This window comes from Vanellus vanellus, assembly GCF_965231255.1.
Source record: "Vanellus vanellus genome assembly, chromosome: 21".
Taxonomy (NCBI): Eukaryota; Metazoa; Chordata; class Aves; order Charadriiformes; family Charadriidae; genus Vanellus; species Vanellus vanellus.
Genome location: NC_138926.1, coordinates 2,602,560 through 2,619,661, shown reverse-complemented (window position 1 = coordinate 2,619,661; position 17,102 = coordinate 2,602,560). Strand labels below are relative to the sequence as shown.

The 17,102-nt window shown below is 41.8% G+C and overlaps 1 protein-coding gene across 1 annotated transcript in view; it reads left to right on the top strand.

Moving 5' to 3' along the window:
* Positions 1-2,051: 2,051 nt before the first annotated feature.
* Positions 2,052-17,102, top strand: part of ARHGAP32 (Rho GTPase activating protein 32) — a 158,950-nt gene continuing 143,899 nt past the window's right edge. The window contains exon 1 of the mRNA XM_082493848.1: positions 2,052-2,160. Coding sequence (XP_082349974.1) covers positions 2,053-2,160 — 108 coding nt within the window. The 5' untranslated portion in view covers position 2,052. The remainder of the gene's footprint in view (positions 2,161-17,102) is intronic.

Below are 17,102 nucleotides of genomic sequence, written 5' to 3'. Positions count from 1 at the left end.
TTTCCAGTGGAAGTCCAGAACACCTTCAGTAGGACCAATAACAGCACTGTATTTCAGGATCTCAGTGGGAAGAGCTTGGGAAGAGTTTATCATAGAGTTTTGTAGGTATAATCAGATTAAACAAATAATGTGAGCAAATAGATTGGAGTCTAGTACAGGACTGAGTACCGTGTCATCCCTGTCTGTCCACTATGAGGATGCAGACCCAGAACACGGCTCTGATTCCCAGGGTTATTTTAAAACAGAACATATTCTTTGCTGCACTCAGCCCTACACCACAGCCAACACCAGTATTTGCAGCGCCTTCCCAGGAGTAACTTGAAATAAAGTTCCCTGTAGCCAGGCTAAGCGTAGAGTTTGTGTAATACATAGAGCGTGTTTGCATGCATCTATTTTATAATCTTTATTACGGATCTCTGCCCTCTCCCCTTTTGTAGGTTCTGTGCGGTAAGCTTTCTAGAAAGTAACGCCTGCTGTACCTTAAACCTAAACGGGCTCCTGGGGACTGGGTGTGAGCAAGGGTCGGCCGTTTGGCAGAGAGCATGGTCAGATCTTGTGAATGTTTCTCACCTCATGGAAGGAGGAGTTGTGTCCCTGGGCAACCCTGGGTACCGGCAACATTTTAGACATTCAGGGAATTTGCTTCTCGAAAGGAAAGCAGATTTCTGATGAGAAATCCAGGAGGAATTGCCATAAACCTGACAAGTTGTGTAGTAAATGCGTTTGTAATCCAAAGTGCTGATAAGGATGTAAATTCAATCTCATTATTTTCAAGTCTTTAAACTAAGAAAGCGTGTGTTTTGATAAGCTGTTTGTTTTAACCGTGGGGTAGAAAGGTGGGTATTGATCGTATTACCCTTCTTTTCATTCCATCGCCCGATGGCGTTAGACTAAAGCTTCTGTGGAATGATTTGTTTAGAATCTTTTTGTACATCTGCAGTATTGCCAAACCCAAGTGTCTAGAAATCCTGAGGAAAGCTTTATTGTGCCTTCTTCCAAATCATCAGGTCTCTGGCCCAGCTACTTAGCACGGAGGGCTTTCAGAGCTTCAGATCTCGATCCAAAGCAAAGGAGTTTTCTGAAATGCCTTTCACCATGCTTGTTTTAGTCAAACGATACGTAAATGGACACAGTTAACATTTAGCCAAACCAGCCCTGCTGTGGGTTACCCTAAGTAAATAAATGGTGATCTATTAATAAAATAAAAGCCTGCCTGAATCTCATGTTTAATGAAACCAGAATGGATAATACCAGACCTTCAAACAGGCCTTTGACACTTCAGCTCTGCACCATGATCTCTGCAAAGGCACATTTATACAGCCTGCAAGTGCAATATATAAGGGCTCTCTCTGGCTCTAACAGCAGAGCTGGCCTAAGGATAGGCTGAGAAGATTTTATGAATACTTTTAAAATTTTGACTTTGAGCCTCTGATCTCCATGCAGGCTTGAAATATACTCCATAGGGTATTTGAAAGACGGCGCCTTATCTGGAGAAAAGTTTACCTTGATAAAATGAGACTGATTTGAGCACATCCCTGCAGAGCTGGGGCGATTGAAGGTGCTCACCCTTCAGATAGGATCAGTAAGAACTCTGAGAGCTGATGGCTTGCGATGTGAATTCAGGCTAAGATATGGAAACGGCTATCTCCATTCGAGGCAAAACAGGCAGTGACAACTGAGGAATCAAATGTGTGTGTTTCTTCTTATGAGGCTAATGTTGTTTGCCTGGGCAATAGAAGCAATTTTTTGAAATGGACTGAAAGTCACTCCTCTGCTGCCTTCTGTGTTTTAAGACTTGCAAATTGTGCAGCGATTAAAGAAAATTATCCATTGATTGGTTCGGAATTGCAGATGTCTCTCCACCAGACTTACACTCTTGTCCTGCTTGTACCGTGAGGAAGGAAGAGAAACTTAAAAGTCTGTGAGACTTCTGGATTTATAAAAGCATTTATATCATTGTGTGAGCCACACAGCTGAGCACCATAACAGACTGTATGTACGATTACCCACAAATTGTCACTGAGCATCAAACCTCTCTGCTTCCTTTCCAGAATGATGAAGTCCTCTGTACATGCAGAAGAAGATGACTTTGTGCCAGAGCTTCAGAGAAGCATCCACCCCAGAGAAAGGCCAGACTGGGAGGAGACACTCAGCGCTATGGTAAAAGACCTCATTGCGTTTCTTATGTGCATTATTTTTGGTTCTCAACAATATACTCTTATATTCTAGGTACACATTGATTTATAGTCCCTGAGTTTCAGATTTTTAAATGGATTGCATAGTACTTTCTACAAGACCAAAATACTTTCCTTCCTCTGGCAGTTTGTCAAGGAGAGAGAGAAGGAGCATGCATAACGCTTCTGCCCTATTAATATGTGCCCCAGAGCAAGTCTAGTAACCAATTAAAAGGTCCATAATGTCACAACGATTTTCAGTCTGCATTAACCTCTTTTTCAGCAAGACTTTTGAGTGTAAAGGGAACTTAAAAACCATGCCCTTTGAAGCATGCAGCGTTGTGGAAGAGTAAGATTTTCAGCAAAATGCTGGTTAAGTCTACAGAAATAAAATGTCAGCCTGAAAGCTAACCTGCCATCAGAGGGAACAGGATTGCAGAAAAGCAACTGCAAAGGTGCTGGTCTCATGCTTACAGAAGGCACTGCAAGTGGGCAGTGGGCCACAGGCAACTGTGTTACCTCGATTTATTTGTTTTCTTTTTAAATGAGTGAGTAAAGTACCTGCAGTTCCACCCTCCCAGCTCCCTCTAGCATTTGCTGAGCTTGGAAGGTCAGATGTTATTTTATTAGCAGCAAAACAGGGCAATGCGATTAGGTGGTTTTGTGAAGTTATCTTCCCTCACAGAAGCTTGGCCTGCCTTGTTTCAGTATAGGAGCGTCTGGAAGTTGTATCCTGCTTGTTATTTTCAGATTTTTCTAAACTGCCTCATTGGCATAGTCAGCTGAAGAGGAAATTGCCTTCAGTGACAGACCCTGAATGTGGGGAATGTCTGAATATTCCGGGTGCAGTGATGCTCTTGTGGGGTGGGTGGTCCAGCAGCAGGGCTAAGATTACTTACTGTGATGTGGCACCAGTGACAATTTTTCCCTCTCGTTGGATCATGTAGCAGTGACAGGGCTTCAGACTGGAAAAGCTGTCTGTTCCCTGCTCCTGGCCTGCCAGCAGTGCCCAGCAGCCTGAGAGAGGGGCGATTCGCTGTACTGCAGGACAGCCAGATTCATCTGATGTACAGGGCTGAGGGGTATGCATCCCAGTGCAGTGTTTGAAGTTTAAAGCACTGTTACTATCTGACTGGGTCATGTGAAATAGATTTTGGATTAGCTGTTCTTTATACAATGTTCAGAAAATGTGTAGGTAAGAAACACCCCACGAGCCAGGTATTTATGCTAATTTTTAAACGGAGAAACAAAAGTTCTGTGTTTTACTCTTTTAAAAGTGTCATCAAACTGTATATAATACAATGATAGTATTTTGTTCCAAGCTGTATTTTCAGGTCAAAAAAATCAACCCAAAACTTAGGTATCATGAGCATTTTTGCCTGTTGGTATTTTCTGTGTTCTGCTTGACTCCTTGCTTATCCACTGTTAATTCTGGCTTTTTGCAGTTGTCACTGCCTAAGTATGTTTTTTTTTTTTTTCCTCATACGCGGGTATTTTTTCCTTCTCTCCGCCTTGGCCAGCAGTTCGTGCTGGTGCCGCCTGTTTGAGAGCACTGTCTGTTCCCATCAGCGTTATCCAGCCGGCAGCGCGCACTCCCAGGCGCAGCGCACGGTGCTTGGTAGCACCCCAGAGCCAGGAGTCTCCTGTAAATCACTGCTCGACACCCTGCTGTCTGTAACCTCGAGGTGTGTCTCAGGAGCTCGAGGCTGTAATTCTGTGTCTCCACCTGTAACACAAGTTAGCTGCCGTACCTCATTTCAGTACCATACCCAATTTACAGTGAAGGGAAGGTTCACCTCTTCGGGCTTCATAACTTCCCCGTCGTTATCAAGGCTGTTGTGCTCATGGACCTTGTTCCATGTTCAGCTCTATACTGCAGCCTACATGTATGCATAATGCTCCTCTCCCTGTGCAAACTAGTAATTCACTTTTTAGAACATGTCCTCTTGCACAGCTCTGTTGCCAGCAATACACAAATGTCGTGTCCAGGTGGCTATAAACAAGAGATTTAGAGGACGTTAAACAAGAAAATTCACACCTTACTATTTGCTGCATAATGATTTGGTATGATGAAGCACAGGCTACATGTGAAGCTACTGAACCTGTATTTATGATGGCTTGGATTTGTGCTTACAGCCTTATTTTGACCTCATGGTCCTCTGAATGTATTGTAGGTAGGTAGGAAAAACCTCACTTGCTCATGTTTACTGTGTTGAGTGAATCAAATTTCCACTTTCAACCTCTGCCTCTCCAGTTAGAAGGTAACAGTTACAAAATGTAAATATTTACAGGACAGTGTTCAACACTGTCACTTTCTATTCTCTGTTTAACCAGTGCATCTACTACATTCTTTTTCCTGATATATCTACTATATTCCTTTTCCTTTTTTTTTTTTTTAAAGCCTGAGAATATTCTCCTTGCTCTTTTCCTTCAGTTTGCATTTTTAGCAGCCTCTAGTTTAGCCTTTTCCCAGCGCATGCTCCTGACACGGTATGCGAGCATCTCATAGTGGCATAATACATTTAATTTTTGGTTAGCAGTTGTTGAAGTTGCAGAGCTCAGGTTTTGTCATTGCTTGCTATTTCGGCCTCTGGGGAACGGAGGCTGCCGGGGCTTGGAGAGGTTGCATATAGCTGTGTTGTTTGCCACTCTCCATTGCTTCCCATGGCAGACAGCTGGAGAGCCAACTGGGTGCAAGGCTTTGTCACTTGAAATGAATTTCACGTTCCGCCAGGTGAGCAAATGCTGAGCCTAGCAACACTAGGGAGGGCTCGGGAAGCTCTGACACAGTCGAAGGACTGGTGATGCTTATTCATTTGTCTCTTGAACTTCTCCTTTGTACATGTTTTTGTACTTTGGGAAAAGGCGATTTATGCATTCACAGTTAGATGAACACATACAAGTCGTCCCTACTCTCCTCCCCCCTTTTTTATCCGCAATATATTTCAAAGTGCTTATTATTAATTTATAGAAGTGCTTTGTTTCCAGAGCTATTTCTTAATAAAAAATAAACTTTCTAAATGTACGGAGGTTGAGTGTCCTCCTGTACTGTAAATAAAAGGCAGGGCAGATACTCTGCTTTTAATATTTCTGTCATTGCCAGTTTATTTGGGGCACCTGAGTAGCTTCAGTCCTTTGTCTGATACTACTTTTATAATCTTTTTTTATGTTCATTATTTATACTTTCACCTACTCTTAAAAAGCGCTTGTTTCTGCTTGTTCGTGGTTTAGCAGAAAGCCAAGCGATTCTGTATCGGAGACCTGGTTTGTTTGGGTACTTCTGGTGGTTCTTGAAGCTTCCTAGGAGTTGGGGAATTCTGGGCTGCAGATACCGAGAACCAGGCTGAAAGAGACCCAACAGTAGCTGGACAGACTTTACGGGAGTTAGATAATCAGGCAGCTGCCCGAGTAGCCCTCAAGGACTGCTATATTTTGTATTCCCCCCGCGACTCATGTTCTGTATTTTTAGAATTTGGTCATATTAGATTTACCATTTTTTCTCGCTGTCTAAGCCTCCCGTTCCCCCAGCGAGTTACCTGCTGCATAACCTTCACACGTGCCGTTTTTTTTCTTTCTCTGCTCTAGTTTGGAAAATGCAGTTGATGATATTGACTGTCTTTGTAGAACACTTCTGAGTTCCAGGGATGAAGAGCTGTATTTGAGCCAAGTGATATTGCAATGTATGGATTTTCTAACATTTCTCTGAGATGGTAATGTTATTTTAAAGGAAAGGAGTGTCTTTTTCCTTCTAAGGTCCTGAAGAGTGCTCTATTTCTATATTACAAGAAATGAAGCTGTGAAAGAGAGCCTTTAAATAGTATTTCTCATATTAGCCTACAAAACAGCTGTCCTCAGCCTGTCATTAACTTTAGCATAAACTGATATTTGTACTTAATATTATGTTTACCTTACATTATTGACCATCTGACCTGCTCTCAGCACCTTTTCATGAGTTCACTAAGTGGCGATTTAAAAGCAGCATGCTGAGAGCCTCTCCCTGCAGCAGGCTGGTGTGCTCTCAGGCACATGTGCTTGCTTCATCCCCATTGCCTTTTTCTTCCATTTGTCTAAATTTTGTAGGGAAGCAGGCTTAAAACAGTGAGATAAATATAAAAATCTTTATTTATGCACCCTGTTGAAATTACGCTGTCACAGAAAGATGCCACCTGAAGCTGCATTAACCTGAGATAAGGAGATATCTGGAGAGCACTGGAGATAAGGTGAATATACTTCCTCCAAAGCTAGAAATAGGATTTCTTTTGTGTGCGTTTCATGAAAAGGTTGCTTTTTCTGCAGTGTCTGCCACTTTTCACCTTTGGAAGCTTTCAAAATATGAGTCTTAAAGCTGTGGTAGATTTTATTTACTGTGAGATTTTTTCCATAGTGCCCTGAGCATGAGAATATAGGTGTTCATCCTGACACCCTGTCACGTCCTACAGTGAATGTCTGCAGGGAGTCATTCCTGAGTATATCACAGCTGAAGGTGACCGTGAGTTCTTCAGCCTTTCCAACTGCGGTGCACCTCTGAACGGTAGCTTTTGGGATGTAGAACTACGACAGCCCATGATGAGGTTATAGAGATGACAACCGTAGTATCCCCAACTGTTACTGGTTTATAACCAGGTTGCCTAGAAAAGGTGTGATGCAGGAACCTAATTACTGATGGAAACCATTATGAATCCTTGAATTTGGCTAATGTGTAAGTGAACAAGAAGGCAGGTCACTGGCAGTTGGTATGCAGCATCCTTTTTGGCTTATGCTGCTGGAATTTTCTTTGGGAAAATACAAGCCTACAACTGTTTTAGAAAGGCACAGGGGTTAGACCTTGTCCTATGAAGTCTCTGAAATAATGTTAGTTCTTCTATCAGATCAGGTGGATTCTGAGATCTGTAGTATTTTCAGCATTTGATGCTAGATAAGGTAAGGTACCCTGGCTTGTGAAGGTAATAAAGGCTTTTTAATGAGACCTCAATATATCACTCTGTTGAATCTGGGACGTGAGTGAGGAGAAAACTATTTTTAAATGCAGTTTATAAAAGTGTGTAGAGATTAGTGAATTGTAAAGGTTTAAAGAAAGATTTCACTCTCCTTAGCACAGGGTTTGTTTCTTGTTCTTTGTACAGCACTTAGCCCAGTTGCTGCCCCAGATCTTGATTGTGGCTTCTGCAAGAATAGGTGCAAAAAATAGGGGTACGTAGGATTTCTTTTTAAATAATTTTTGTTTGCTGGGTTGGTTTTAAATTCAAAAGCCATCAGGCATGTTTCTGAGTACATTGGTGCTGACCCAAGCTAACATGAATACTTCCAGGGACTGTGGCAAAACCTGAAGAAGGAGGGAATGCGGTAAATCCATTTGTTTGGCCTTTTCAACTATGGTGATTTCTAATACCCTTTAACGTGTAAAAATTGGCACTATGGCTTTTTTATTCCTGTGGCTTACAGCTCTTTGTGCTTTGTATGTGTATGAACCAACACCAGAATTTTACAGCTGGGTATCTCCTTGGGAGCAGTAATGGCGTAGACGGTTTTGTTAGACTGAGCCTGTTTTCTGATGGGTTATATGCCATGGAGTTCTTTGTGAAAAAGACTGCTTTTAAACTCTGAATGCCTACCTGCAGGTTCTTTTTAAAAGTCTGAAGTTTTCAGCTCTCAAGTGCAAGGGAAAGTTTTAAGTAGAAAGTCTCAGTAGAAGCTGCAATTCTGCTTTTTTTCTGTTGTTTTTTGAACAGCTTGGACAATTCAGTGGAAATGGACTTTAGATATTTCTTCACGCAGATGCTCCAGCAGTTGGCTTTCGGCTCTAAGTCTTAAGAGTCATTACATTTCTTAAATGCGATGGAAAATGTTACCTTGACATTTGGAGATTAGTGTTGTGCTGCTGAAGGCTCTCAGGCATTGGTCTTGCCTGGGTTAGTATGCCTTCTGCAGAACCTGTAGTATGTCTTGTCTATCCAGTGCTCGGCAGCATCTTTTGGGAATCTCTTAGCTTAGACTGCGTAGCAGGTAGGTCACAGCACGCTGTTTGTAACAATGATAATGATGGGAGAGAAACGGGATTTCAGTTAGTGTGGATAATACAGGCGTTGATACGAGACAAATGTTCCATACAGCACACCAGGCAGTCATCGGGCTGTAATAATATTTTGGTCAAAACAGTTCTGGTCTGGCATTGCACCAGTAACCTATATTTTCAATTCACATAACTTGTTTTCCTTGTTATTGCTGCATAAATCAAGTATTTTTTTCCCCTCGTTAAGCTTTTGGCAAGGTATTAGGTTGTTGTGTATAGTTCTTTCTCTCCCTTTTGGTTAGAGAGTCGTTTGTATTTCAAAGGCTAACTCCCAGCATGAAGCTTGTCCCTGAGAATCTTTGAAAAGTGGGACAATCACTTAATTGGCACATTGGCTTCCATTTGGGTTTGCCAATTAAATGAGTTCAATTAAGCCAGAATGGATACCATATTTTTGGCAGTAAGTATTAATTTATAGCAATCATTTAATTTTCATTGGTGATGCTATTGAAGCAATTGTTTCTAGTTACATTTACTTTCTTTACAGTATATGCAGTCCTGCAGTACAGTGTTGATCCAGGAGAAAAAATAATACATTTTCTAAATTTCTCATTTAAAATCTGTGAATATGCAACATTTAGCAAAGAAGGAAGGACTTAGAATTTGCCAAGGCTGGATCAGTAAAGTTTGTTGTTCACCGTGATCACCAGTTTTAATGCACCGTTATTTTGCATTCTGCGTATCTATGTATTTTAAAGTAACATCAGTAAATGATGTGTCTTGCGAAGTGAAATGTTTGGGTCATGTATTTACACACCACCACTTCTTTTATGGTCACAGGGGATAATGGCAATTAAAAAGATAAAGATGGCACTGGGGTGTAATGACTAACTTTTTGAATGCTCCCAGTAGCCCTCTGCCAAATTACAGAGGCATAGGTAGGCAAACCCATGCATTAATGTACATTAGGCACTTACCCCGGGGTTTGCGAAGGCATTAGGGAGCCTGAGTGCCTCTGTTTATTGTACTGTGAGTAAACCGCTGGGCTCAGTGCTGTATGTAGCATTGGTGTGGTAACTGCTCGGTCTGTGAATGACCAGTCTGAATTTCTTGGGTTTTAGGTTATAGAATTCTAGGTTCATTTCAGACAGTTTCATATCCCAGTACCCTTTGTTGTTATCACCCATTGCTCAGACAAGCTGCCCGTTGGTAACGGCACGGTGATGCTGTGCTGATGGTTGGGGCTGGTGGTGATGCTGTAATTAGGTTAGGTTATTCACTATGAAGTTTGGAGAGGCAGTCTGAGATGAGCTCTGAAGACAGGATTACATTGTCGTGACCATCCTCCTCTTTTCCTCCCATCCTATTCCAAAGATGATCTTTTTTTACGCATGTTTTGTTGTCATAATCTAAGAAATGCCACATTTGTTTGAAATGTACTTATTTGGGAGATAAAACTTGTAATTTATTTACCTGTCAATCACTTTTCTGTAGTCCCAGCTGCTTAAAAATAAGATGGAACATCCAGGAAAGGAGGCTCTTATAAATAAGTGGTTGTTGTTTATTTTTTTTAAAATCAGTGTTCATTGCTTCTTAGTTAACATAACACAAAAAAAGATGGAACAGTTTTTGAAGGGTTGTCGATAGTTTTCTCATCTATCCCCTTCCATTTTCCCGCCCCCAACTGAACTCCGAGAGACAAACAAAACACATCAAAGTATATATTGCCTTGCTGAAGGCTGTAGGTATAAATTTTTTTGTCATGATTCAGCCTTCTTAATTATAAGGTGATGAATTACTCCCTGAAAATGTTGGTAATCTTTAGCCTGATTTCTTTATTTGAATCATTCCATCCAGTTCTGCCTTGCTACATTTATATTGGTCACTGCTGTGTCGGTGTAGGTCTGCATGACATTTGTTGCTATTTGATCAAATACCGTGGTTGCCAGGGCAGGGATGATCCTGTTTTTGCACTAGTGGTCTTAACACTTCATCTCTGCTTTAGGGTTGTTCCATGAACATTTGTGATGGATGCTGTAGGGGCTTGCTACAAGTGCTTTTTCCATCAAGTAAGGCTTTAAATGGTTTCTCGCCCCAGAAGGTAGTGTGTCTTGTGTAGTTAATTTTCCTCAGCTAGTGTAGGATCCATAGGATTGTGGCTGTGCCCTGATTATGTGAGGGTGTGTGACCTCCAATGAGTGATGTCAGAGCTGCTTTGCACTGTTTCAGACTGAAAATCACTGCTGTTCTCTATAACAATGGTAAGTTTTTCGACTCCGTGATATCCCTGTGGCACTGGCTGTGGTCTTCTGTGGATTCAGAGTACACCAGGCTTCTCTATTGCAGGAATCTACTTTTGGAAGTTGCTGTATTCGATTATTCTCTCCGACCACCCATGTGCCAGAGGAGTGTCTCAGCACAGTTACAGTGAGAGAATTTCTGGGGTGAAGAGTTGGGAAGTGAATCGCTGAGCTAATCTCATTTAAAAATAATCCCCCCAAAGAAGTTCAGCTTTCCTTTCTTTTTTTAATCTGGATTGTTTCGGGAAGTTGTACTGCAGCCACTAAAACAGTTGCAGCTGCAGTGAGAGGAAGTAGGAGAGAGTAGCCTGGGGCTGAAGGGTTGGGGTGGGCGTTTAAAAAATTGGCTTTACCTCTTCAAGCCAGGCTATCATGAAACTATGCCCTGAGGCTAACCGTGCTGCTGGTGCGCCTTCTGTTTCAGAGACTGTAAAAGAAGTTTTAGGGACTGCGTGTTCTTGATTTGCTTTGTGGCTTGTACTGCAAGCAAATATTTTTGGCTTGAAAACATGTGAAGTGGCTCTTTGGTATTGTTGCAGAAGCCAAGGTTTTAACTGTTGATGCTTTGTGGCACAAGGTTTTTCCCTGTATTTGTGTGGGGCCACCTGCCTGCTCTTGGTTTCTTGGTCTGAATAGATGATCGGTGTGTTAGTTGCACACATGCAGGAATGTCGTCTTAGTTTGTTTTGGTTTTCTTTTCTCTGTGCATATGTTTTTGGTTTTATGCCTCAGTCTCTGTTCTTTTCCTTAAATATTGACTTTTAGAGGGGGAAAAAAAAAAATCCTCGGCTTTTAGCTTATAATTTTATGAATGCAAGAAAATATCCTTGGAGGGTGAAGATGCTCATCAATTTCTTCAGAGTTCCTCTTCTTGGTGATGTGAGGAAGAGGCTGTCATTCACCTTCCCAGTTTTGCTGCCCAGTAGCATGGGGAAGACCCTTGCATACATAAGGTGTCCTCTTGGGACCTCACCCAAGTGACATCGGGTCATTTCTGGAGAACAATGTCACCTCCGGTTTGCCAGCGTTGCGGCATCTCTCCTAACCTGGTGCGGAGCACTGGCTCGTTGAGGCTGAGCGGGGTTTTTGAATGGTTGGTCAGGAGAGGCAGCTGGAAGGAGCAAATCCTGCCCAGGTATGGTGAGCAGTGGCTGGAGGCTCTCCGGAGGGCTGAGATCGTAGGCCAGGCTTCCCCAGGTAACCCTTCAACGGACGTAGTGAACTCACCCTTTTGTTCTGTCATTCAGAAGTTTATGGGCAGCTTGTGGTATACATTGCACGTTACAAGTAGACACATTCTTCACATTACTGTGTTATTATAAGGCTTTGGAAAATAAGTGTATCATATACCACTTTGTTATTTTATGCCGTTGGAAACGGCTCTTTTTAGAAACAAAAAGTTGAGTCCAGGTTGGCTTTACATGCATAAATACAAATTCACGTTAACTCTACTGACTCAGGTACTGGGGTTAAATGTCAGGCTGCTGGTTCTTCCACCTTTTCAATCTTTCTTCTACTGCATTAGGAAAATTCTTCAGTTTCTAAGCTGATTTATACACAACATAACATTGTTATTTGCATAATCACTGGATATGGCCAGGGGACTTAGCAGAGTGGTATTTGCTACTTTCAGGCTGAATTCATCTCTGTAGGTTTTTGTGTGATGAGAAATTGCTTTCTACCACAACAACCCAAAGCTCCGCTTGTCCTTTTATACCTAAGCCGTGATTAGGATCCCCTCCTCCCTCTCTGAAACCAATAGACTGTAGAAGTTGTGCATCAAACACGGATTTTTGGGGTCTTTTTAAAATTTTTTTTTTTAGTCACCAAGGAACTGGAATGGAAGTATTGTGCTCATTGGATGCTCTATTTTCTGTGGCTTTTTTCGGAAATTTATTTTGTAGGCTGTACAGAAGGAGGACTCTAACCCTGGCTGCCTTTCCCACGCATATTGTATGTGGGATTTTTGTTCTTAAAGAAAGTGCATTCCTTCACCAGTATGCTATTATGTGAGGCTGTGTACTGTACCGTTGCGGCTCCCTGGGCTGAGATCTTTGTGAATGGTAATAAGGCGATCTCAGGGCTGTTTCACTATAGCCCTGTCACATCCAAACTTCAAGCTGTCAGGTGGTTATCATGCTAATGTTGTCCTCAGTAGCCAACCATTCATTTTTGCTTGGTGCATCTGTTTTTGTCACTAAAACAAATGATAGCCATGAAAGAAAACACAAGTGTGGGACTGTTTTGTTGGAAATAACTGCCATCCTTTGGGTGCATTTGGTTCATCCACAGACAATCGGTGCAATTCTGCACATCTCTTTAAGCCTCACTTAGGAAACCTTGTTGTGACATAGAATCCCTCTGCTTTACAGAGCTGAACTTTGGTCATGGTGACAATAGTACTGCCAAAGCAGGTTCGTACAGCCGCCAAGCTCCTTACTCTGAGTCTCGGCTTCCACTTCCCAATTTAGCTGTTTTACGTGTGAGCTGGAAATGGTTTTACCCGTGTAGCTGTGGGCTAGCGAACTTTATTTGAAAACACAGTAGATGAATAGTTAAGAATTTGGTCTTTGTTCACTCCAGGCTGATCCTTTAAACTATGGTAAATGGATGCCTTGGACTAACTCTATAACGCTAAGTCTCAGGAATGAGAGGTTTCCCTTAATTTGCCGGCTCATGGCAATGCTTAAAAGTTTTTTCTTTTTCTTATTTTTTCACCCCTTTGGAGGGGAGAAGCCGGGAGTAGAAAAAACACATCCTGTGTGGTCTTTTCAAAGAGAAGAATTCAGTGTTAACCATGCCACGCAGTAAGTACTGGCTAGAACAATTCAGCATTGATAGGGAATGTGGAAAATGGAATTAAAAGTCCTAAACTCAAAGAATGATACACATTAAAGTATGTTCTTTATTGAATGCAGATTTCCTAGACATGGGATTAAGAATGTGCACGGCCAGTATTCAGAGTTTCCCTACTGGAAGCACTTGTCATTTTTTCACTGGCTTTCCTCTCTCACATTGCTCATTTACCATGAGCTTTTAAAGGCATCTCTGGCTGGGTGACTCTTTCCCCACATGCCATGATCCCCAAACTGAGAGCTAAATTAAAAAGGCGGTACTACCTCTAATTACTCCAGCTGTTCTGGCCTTGAGCTACACCTGCACCTAACCCAGTCCTACAGCTGTCCTTTGGCATGTCAGAAAGGATGTTGCTGTTATCTTTCTTTGCAACAGGGATCAAGATATTTGCACTAAGTAAGGAGCTAAATGAGTTTTTTAAAAAAATTAATTAAAAAAAAATCTATAAAATTTAAAAGGTTGAACTGTTTCTCATTCTGAAAACCATCTTTGTGCTCTTCTGTTGGATCTCAAAGCTGCTTCTTTGCATGCAGTGGCTTGGGTTGCTTTAATCAGTATGCCAGACTCCTGCACTCTCAGGGGTAATATTTATCTGACGCCTTGCTCCTTCCTGAGTAAGAGCACCTAGCCGAATTCTGCAAATACAGGTGGGTACACAGGCCCCTGGGGTACCAGACCAGGAGCTTGTCCTTGCTTTGCAGCTGTGCATACACTCTAGCTGGTTATTAAATGTGCCAGTGCTGCGCTCTGCTGCTCAGAGCATGAATAGCGTGGATATTAATTCTCACGATGGTCGATTGGGAAATGCAAAGATGGGATGGGGGTGTTTATTTTTATTTTTTACTTCTTTGGTAAAGCTGCTGTAGTATCGTGAGCAGATATTTTTGTTTAAGGTGACGTTGTCGGACTGGGTAAATAAACCAGATGCAGTCGCTTCTTCGTTTTAAATGTGTCCAAATATCTTAAGCAGCTCTGAAAAATGTAGCTGAAATGTGTTAAAGTGACACAAACATCCGGTATGCAAATACTTAGGAGACTCATTTGAATCGGCCACATGAATCAGTGGAAAGTGGTACTATGAAGAACTTGACAAATACTTGCATTTCCATCACATTGCCACTGCACCTCTGACGTTGTTGGATGGATGTTGTATCTTCATCGATTACTGTACGTTTCTTCCATTCAAAAAGTGACCCAGTTACAGCCTTCCTGTGCTCAGGTACATTTTAATCCTTTTAGGGATGGTGCTTGGGCAGATAAACGCTGCAGAATCGGGACCTTTCCTTTGGAGTTATTTGTAGCAACTTGGACATGGTGACTTTCAGTTTGGTGAAAGCATTTTTCCTTTGCTTTGTTGATTTATTTATTTATTGTGCAGAACCGGGATGGTTGTTACAACACATAAAGTGAGAGCGGAGAGAGCTCTCTTTCCCTGGAGTATGTTAGTGGCTGTGGTGTATGAAGCAGAGCTAAACTGTATTTGTTCCTTCACTGTGTTTCAGGCCGACTCTTGAGCAGTAATTGGTAAAAGCCGGACAGTGCTAATAAGCTATTGTCTTGTACCTCATAGTGATCAGGGGATGTTTGTAGGACAGTTTCTTTTTAATGTTGCAAAGGAAACTCTGCGAAGAAGCTGATGCTGAGCCGGGTTTGTGGAGCTAGTTGGTACCCAAGATTTGGAATAGCTGTTGGTGTCCTTGTGGATAAACGCCCACGTCAGATATTGAACTGTGTAGACCATTACCCACCACAGAATAATGACTTTTACAGGAACAACATTTCTGTTTTCTGCTGTTCTTCAGTGAAGAAGTAAAACTCTGACAAAGCTTGGTTTGTTTTTTGTTTTTTTTGAAAGCTCGGGGAGGGGGGGTGTTGTCATGGGGATTTTTTTCCTCTCTCCCCCCCCCTCCAAGAAAATTGAGTGGAAATGAAGATGATGTAAAGGAAAGACTGTCATGGAAACCAACTAGCATTTTGCATCAGCTCTGCCATTTTTAGAAGCAAGGCCATGTGCTGAAAGAATCCAGAGCAATCTGGTGCTTCCAAACTGGTTTTGGTGAGAGACTGGTGGTAGGAAGATGCATAAATGTTACCGCCTGTCTAATAGTTATTCTTGCTTTGTGTTAACCTTGGAGAAGAGTAAATTTCCACCTTCAGAAATCCCGCTTGAATTCAGTAGCCCAGGTACATGCTGACCTGTCAAGTCTTGTGTTGTATCCTTTCCTATGTGTGGTATCTCCGCAGGGCTTTTAGAGTAGTATTGTGAAAAACCAGTTTACCAGTTACGGGATTACGGGAGCTAAATGGGATTCCACAGTTTCTTCTCTTCTTGTGCATGACAAGGTAAGTCTGTGGCAGTAGGAGGAGGGCTGTGGGGTTTGCATTGGTTCAATATTTGCCCCTATTGAAAATACCAAGGTAGAAACTTTATCACATCATGTTCACTAGGCTATTTTCTTCAATTTTACGTGTATTTTCAGATTGTGTTACATTTTTGGATGCGAAGAAGACAGGTTGACATGTTTTCTGATAAATGCAGTAAGACTTTTTAGGAGAAAATCCTTTCATATCATGCAGTGGAGTTGTTAGATATAAATTATTTATGACTAAGGTTTTGTGTGCTAGAGAGCGCAAAGCTGAAGTTTTCCAAATTATGCCTATAAATACAAAGACCGAAAATTTCAAACTTGCATGCTTAAAGCTAGACGCTGTATTTTGCGAGAACTCTCAGGTTCCCAGGGAGTTTGGCAGCAACACTTCAAAATTGCAGAAGTGATGCTGGTGCTTCAGGGGTCCTCCTGCCACCCACCGAGCAAATGGCTGCGAGGATTTCAAAATGGAATGCACGTCCATCGTGGGGTGGGCATGATGGACAGGAGGTCTCCCAAAATTGCTCAGAGCAAATGTTTTAGTGGGATCTACCTGCCTCGCAATGGATGTAGGTGTCTGTTATAAAATACAGAAGTTCTCAAATTTTGTCCCAACTGCTGGTAACATAAGTGCAGGGGGAGACTGGTGGTGGTGCTCAAAAGCCTTGAAGGAAAATGGAAGAGGACTAAGGGTCCTGATAGTCAATAGACTGCATTCTCCATCAAGTCCTAATTTGTTTACCGAGTTTCGGACCAAAGCAGATTGAGGCAGCAGTGACATGAAGCTGTGAAAATTGGACTAAATAATTTGCATAAACGGATTTGCTATGCAATTACTAGGTTTCCACAGAACAGCGATGCATAGAAAATAGGGAAGTGAGAAGCAACTGATGATGCTAGCTAGCTAATTTTCAGATGTAAATAATTCAACTGTTTCAAAATGATTTTAAAAATTAAATTACTGTGACACAAAGCACAAAAGATGACAAATTTCATTTGGAGTGTTTTGTTTGTATTTTGAGAGGAGGGTAATCTAGGGTGACACTTTGCATGTCAGGTTTTGGGTCAAAACAGGTACAAACTCGTGGGGAATAACGTGCACTTTTATGGAGCTATGTATCTTTGGCTTAAATGGAAAGTAGCTGCAGTTTATTTTTGAGTATTATTGTATCTAAAATTGCAGTAAGTTTCTTTTTTGCTTATTGATCTATTCACCAAGTTGTTTCTGGTGTTAGTACCTCCTACTAAAGATTTTAGCTTGCACAAAATCACCATTCTGCCCTTTTTCCTCATCTGTGAGACTTCTGAGAGATTGTTGATCTGCGGCAGAGTCCAAAGAGCTCCGATCTAATTGGAAAAGCAACCAAAGTTAATTACTGTATTGCATCTCATT